At 38.4% G+C, this 5,430-nt stretch overlaps 1 protein-coding gene across 1 annotated transcript in view; it reads left to right on the top strand.

Annotated features, from left to right (window-relative positions):
* Positions 1–5,161, top strand: part of PPFIA1 (protein tyrosine phosphatase, receptor type, f polypeptide (PTPRF), interacting protein (liprin), alpha 1) — a gene marked incomplete at its 3' end in the record, with an annotated part of 15,365 nt that extends 10,204 nt beyond the window's left edge. The window contains exons 16-18 of the mRNA XM_009876819.1: positions 3,153–3,304; positions 4,121–4,293; positions 5,076–5,161. Of these exons, the coding sequence (XP_009875121.1) occupies positions 3,153–3,304; positions 4,121–4,293; positions 5,076–5,161 (411 nt within the window). The remainder of the gene's footprint in view (positions 1–3,152; positions 3,305–4,120; positions 4,294–5,075) is intronic.
* Positions 5,162–5,430: the final 269 nt, after the last annotated feature.

Genomic DNA, 5,430 nt, shown 5'->3' with positions numbered 1-5,430 from the left:
AAAAGATGATCCATTCTTTTGACGTTGATGTGACTACTTAGAAAAATTAATCCTTCTAGGAGCTGCTTTATGCATGAAAACCTATCTGTATAAAAAAAGATACAAGTTTTCTACTTTCTTGGTTTTACAGAAATGTTAAGCAAACCTTAGCAGTTCCTTACACCTTTCAGGAAGGAGCATCTTGGATACTTTGTGCTTTGCAAGCACTCTCCAGGAAAAACTCCTTCTCTAGTTTAGTTCTGTGTGCATTACCTCGTTTCCAGGTTTGCATATGCTTTTGGAAATTCTACTTACTGGTTGTACACGCGACACCATACTTACTATACCTTATTGTTTTGGGTTACTGTGCTTGTATCCTGCCTACACCATAGCAGCCAGTAGGCAAGGAATGCTGTCCAGCACTGTAAGGACAGGTGGACTGCAAGTGTCTGACTTGACTCGTTTAGATCTCTTCAGAGTGTCTAAAAACAAGTATTTTGGCTACTTTTACTGGCTTTTTACAGTGTATGTGTGTATATACCAAAAAATCTATATTTTTTTCTCATAAAAAGGAATCCTTTTGCCTTACATTTAAAAAAGCAAAAATTATCGTTATGCTAGTTCTTGTACAGAAACCATCAAATTTAAAACGTAGAGTGCTTTATATTCCAATGTTATGCAGTAATAAGTAGTTAAGCTGAGTAATTCTCTTAGAGAAAACCGTATACAAATTTAAGTAGCCATTTTGTTGAAAACTTGATCAGAAGAATGTGTGTCTTATGTTAACATCTAATGTAGTTGAACAAAAATAAAGGTAATTAAGCTGACTTTATATCCCAAGAATTGTGGATCAGAGACACTTGATCCATTGTTGGCAGCTGCATTTTTTTTTTTTGTACCTGGCAACTGATCTGTGAAAGCTTTTGAGAAAGCATGAAAACAAGAAGCAGTGCTTCTAGAATGACAGAACTAGAGCTTTCTAGAAACTTTTGGAAGAGGTATTACGAATTATCAGACTGAATGAGTTCTTGTGGGTTTTCAGGAACTGCATTAGTGTGTGGGCATGAGGGCAACATTAGCTTAATGCTGACTGCGGTAATGGTGTTGGGCAGCTCAGCTAGCTGAAACCCCCTCACAATTAAAATTAATTAAAAAGCATCAACACAGTAAATTGTGAAACCTACAGCTCTCTTGAACAGTTCTTGTGGACAGTTTTCATTCCATATGGTAAACCTTTTTAGTTTTTACAGGTTATCAGTTTTAATAGATGAAAAATCCTGCAAGGGTGAAAGGAGTCTGATGTGCTTTGAAGAACTTGCCGAGGGACTAGATGACCTTTAAAGGTCTCTTCCAACCCAAACCTTTCTCTGATTATACGAACTTATGACTTATTAGTATAGAACTCTACAGTGGGATTGCACAGAACGTTGCATGCTCATGTTTTGTAGTCACTTCTGGGAGGGAAACAATGCACAGGTCCCCACATTCAAAGGAGACTGACTTTTATTTTTGGTTCCAGCCTTTCAAAATTGTTTGTCACAAAATGCAGTGATAACTATTAAGCACATTTGCAAAATTAAACTTTTGTCAGCATCGTTCTGAAGAACTTGGTAGCTTGCTCAGGTAACTCAAGGTTGCTGCCGTGCTCTGTGCGCTGGCAGAGGTGAGAAGGACCCGGGGAGTGAGATACGGCAGCTTCTGGAGTAGATGGAGGATAAGATAAAACTGGTGGCAGACTCTTTTTCAAATCTTGCAGCCCTTTAAACTTGGTAAAATAATAATAATAAAAAAACCAAACAAAAAAATCCCACAGAACACTGTTACTGTATAGAAATCAGCTATTGCTGGCACCCTGTCTTTCACCGTTGTTAAAGCTTTTTGTGCAGTGTAGGAAACAACTGCAGAAATTGCTGGGGTGCAAGAAGGGACTCGTGCAGCTCCTGGGAGCCGCCTGCGGCTGCCGTGCAGGTTATCCAGTCTGAGGCAAGTCCCTGACGTCGGACTGCAAATCCTCTCACCTTTTCAAAGCAACACCTTATGCCCTCATGTACTTCATGGTTCTTCTTGCTGAAGATAATGCACGTGTTGTGTGCTAGTTTGCGTGTGGTACCAAGAGATTCAAATATCTGTGGTACTTTTTGTAGATAACCAAGTACAAGTCTTTTTTTTTTTTTTCTTCCTTTAACCCTTCCTCAGGGATACATTTAAGTAATCTGTGATTTGAAGAGTACTTCACATCTTCCTCTGTGCTATTGCTGTAATTGTTATTTATATGCTCCCTGATATATTTTGTCTGTTCTAGTTGTTTCAGTCTGTGCAACAGTTTACAATAAATACAGCTTTTTCAAATTTCTTTTCTTTGCATGCGTCTGTCAGCCTAGTGATTTAAGGAAACACCGTAGAAAGGTAAAAATCTTGAGTTTATTTACTGGTGTGCCCCTTCATCTCTTTCTGTGTCCCCAAACTTGTTAATAGAGAACAGGGACATAAGAGGAAACAATTGCAGGGTAATGCTATAATAAAGCAAGATTATGTGCTCTTTGATATTAAATATAAAATGGTTTATCATTGTCATGTAAGTGTGTGTTTTGGTTTGTGGTTTTCTGTTTGGCTTTTTTGCTGGTGTTTGGGATTGTTGCACTGTTTTCTGTTTTGCTGCCTTCATGAAACGGTGTTTAGTTTAACAGATCTGTTAGTGCACACTCTAATAAGTCTTCTGTTCTTCAGTCTGTGAGATAAGCCATAGCCACCAGTGTGTAGGAACTGGCTTCATAGAATTGGTAATCTGGCTAACGATCATCTAAGCGTGTAACAGTGAGAAATGAGATGCCTTCTTTTCACAGGACTTTGGGGTTTTGTCTCTGCACTTGCTTAAACTGAAATCAGGTATATTAGTTTTACGGTGCTGAACACATCAGTCAATTTCTTAGCGCCATGAAGGAATAAAAGATGAGTGCTGCTTGCTCATTGCACTAGCTAAGGCTGAAATGTGGTTTGTTGCTGAAGGTAACAGAAAATCCAGAAAGAAGTCAAAAAAAAAAAAAGGCAACTGCAGAATGGTAAGGGCAAGAGTAGTCTGAAATAATTTTTCCTTCCAGTATTTTGTGTAGCGTTGTTACTGTGTTCATCTTTTGGCATTTCCAACTTAACCCCTCATTTTCATTTTCCGTTAGTCCCCAGCTTCTAGAGAAGAGGTACGAGATGATAAAACCACAATAAAATGTGAGACATCCCCACCTTCTTCACCTCGATCTTTGCGTTTGGACAGAGTCCAAAAAGGAGCTTTGCATACAGTGAGCCATGAAGATATCAGGGACATAAGAAAGTGAGTAGCTGTGAAAAAGTCAGACCTATCAGTAATTTAATATTTCAGATTACCAGAATAAAACCCTAAAACTACAAAGCTGTATGCAGCCTCTAGAGGATTTTAGTTTAGATACTGAAGTGTTTCTCAAAGGCTATGAGTACATAAACGGGTGATGATGTTACATAAAAAGTCAGAATACAGGTTTTGTTAATCAACAGAAATGGCTTTACGTGAAGAATTCTTCTGCTTCTCAAGGTCTGCATTAAGTTTGCTTCAGAAAGGCAAGATGTACAATTCCAGTCATCTTTCATAGACTGGAACGTAGCTATAAATTCAGAAATGAGTTGCAAAATTACCATAATTTTGACAGATGTTCTTTTCAAAATGCCTAAGTATCTGGGCTGGATTCCACTCAAGTATTTCAGACTTTTCATTGTCTTGATTCATTTTGTCAGGAACTTCTGTTGTCAACTTTAGCCTCTGAATTGCACTTTAAATTGCACTTGGAGCACTTCAATTCTAATTTCTTAAAAAATAAAAAAAGGCAAGCAAGAATTAACTTGTAGCTACATGCTATAGTGTGTAAATATATAAATATTATATCCTTTTCTCTTTGGCATGATTTAATTATTTCCACAGTTTTTTCTGTTTAGTGATGTGTATTGTCGTAGGTACATATTTCTTCTAATGATTCATTGAAAGCTGAAAGTAGATGTAATCAGCGAGTTCGTGAGCGTTTGTTAACTTGCACAGAAACCTGCACTTGTCCCTCACTGTGCTGTGCCACTGAATTTATTGGCCATGTGCTCCTTCATGACTTTTTTTTAATTGCAGTTCGACAGGCTCGCAAGATGGGCAAACCAGTAACCCGAGTAGCAGTAATAGTAGCCAAGATTCCCTTCATAAAGCCCCCAAAAAGAAGGGGATCAAATCTTCTATTGGCCGCTTGTTTGGCAAGAAAGAAAAGGGACGACCTGGACAAACAAGCAAGGAAGCATTAGGGCAAGGTTAGTTTTCTTATTTTTGCACACTAAGAGTGAGAGACTGAATTTTATGATGTGTGTATCTGTGTGTGCACATTTGACTGATTCTTTTGATGGTACTATAGACCATTTTTTTGAGCTAGTGACACTAAATTTTCTGGTAAGTTCTTTTCCTGCATCCTTACACGATGCACGTTCAGCGAGTGATGTGTTGCTGTTAGTCTCCCCGAGTCAGAATATTGAACCTTACTGAACTGTTATGGCTTGTTCTGTGAAGCAAAAATTTGAACTGTATCTCAGAAGTGAAAAAGGCTTTCATTGGTGCTGACACCTACAGTCATGTCTTCAGTTTGTACCCAAAGGAACTCCCTTGAAATGAATCCAGCTGGCTCGGTAAATTTGCTCTCTTGCGTAATTCTTTGCACAGAGCAGTGTTGTTGGTGTCGATACCAACCATAAGTAGTCAGAGAACGTGGAGAATTCACCTTACAGGTGGTTGCAACATGAAATTCCCTGGGTGACTCCAGCTGGTTTTTAGACAGCTCAGATTTGAGTGCGTACCAATCTGATTTTCGCCGTTTTAGTACACCGTTCTGAGGAGTATGTACACAACTAGAAAACGGTAGATGGGCTTGGGGATTTGGCTTTGTACATTTCTGATCAGTAGTAGTGTGAAATGTGTTCGTTTGGGAAAGCAGCAGTGATTTTTGAGCTACAACTGGCCAAAATTGAGAAGATAACAAGACTGGGTTTAGATTATTTTGTGAGTTTTGTTGTTTTTGTTTGGTTTTTTTTTTTAATTGTAGTTGGCGTGGCAGAAGGAGACGGTTCCTCTCAGGATGCATTGGGTCTCAGCAAACTTGGAGGTCAGGCAGAGAAAAACAGGAAAATGCAGAAAAAGTAAGTTATCAAGTATTTTTATTCCTCGGTTGTTAAGGTGTTGCTTTCTTTAAAAATGTTCTGGTTTCAGGTATTTTTACCTAGTATGGTGCTGTGGCTAATAACCCTCTGTAGAATTTTTTTATTACTATTTTTTCCAGAATGCTAACAATAGTGTAGGTTGTGGTCAGTTTGAAAAGCATTGCTGTGCTGAAAGCTTGTTGAAATGCTTTAATAAACTAGGACGTAAGTGGACTCTTATCAAAACCTTGCTCAAATTTG

This window comes from Apaloderma vittatum, unplaced genomic scaffold (assembly GCF_000703405.1).
Source record: "Apaloderma vittatum isolate BGI_N311 unplaced genomic scaffold, ASM70340v1 scaffold18049, whole genome shotgun sequence".
Taxonomy (NCBI): Eukaryota; Metazoa; Chordata; class Aves; order Trogoniformes; family Trogonidae; genus Apaloderma; species Apaloderma vittatum.
Note: the sequence above shows the minus strand (reverse complement) of the source record. Positions and strands in the feature narration are given on the sequence as shown.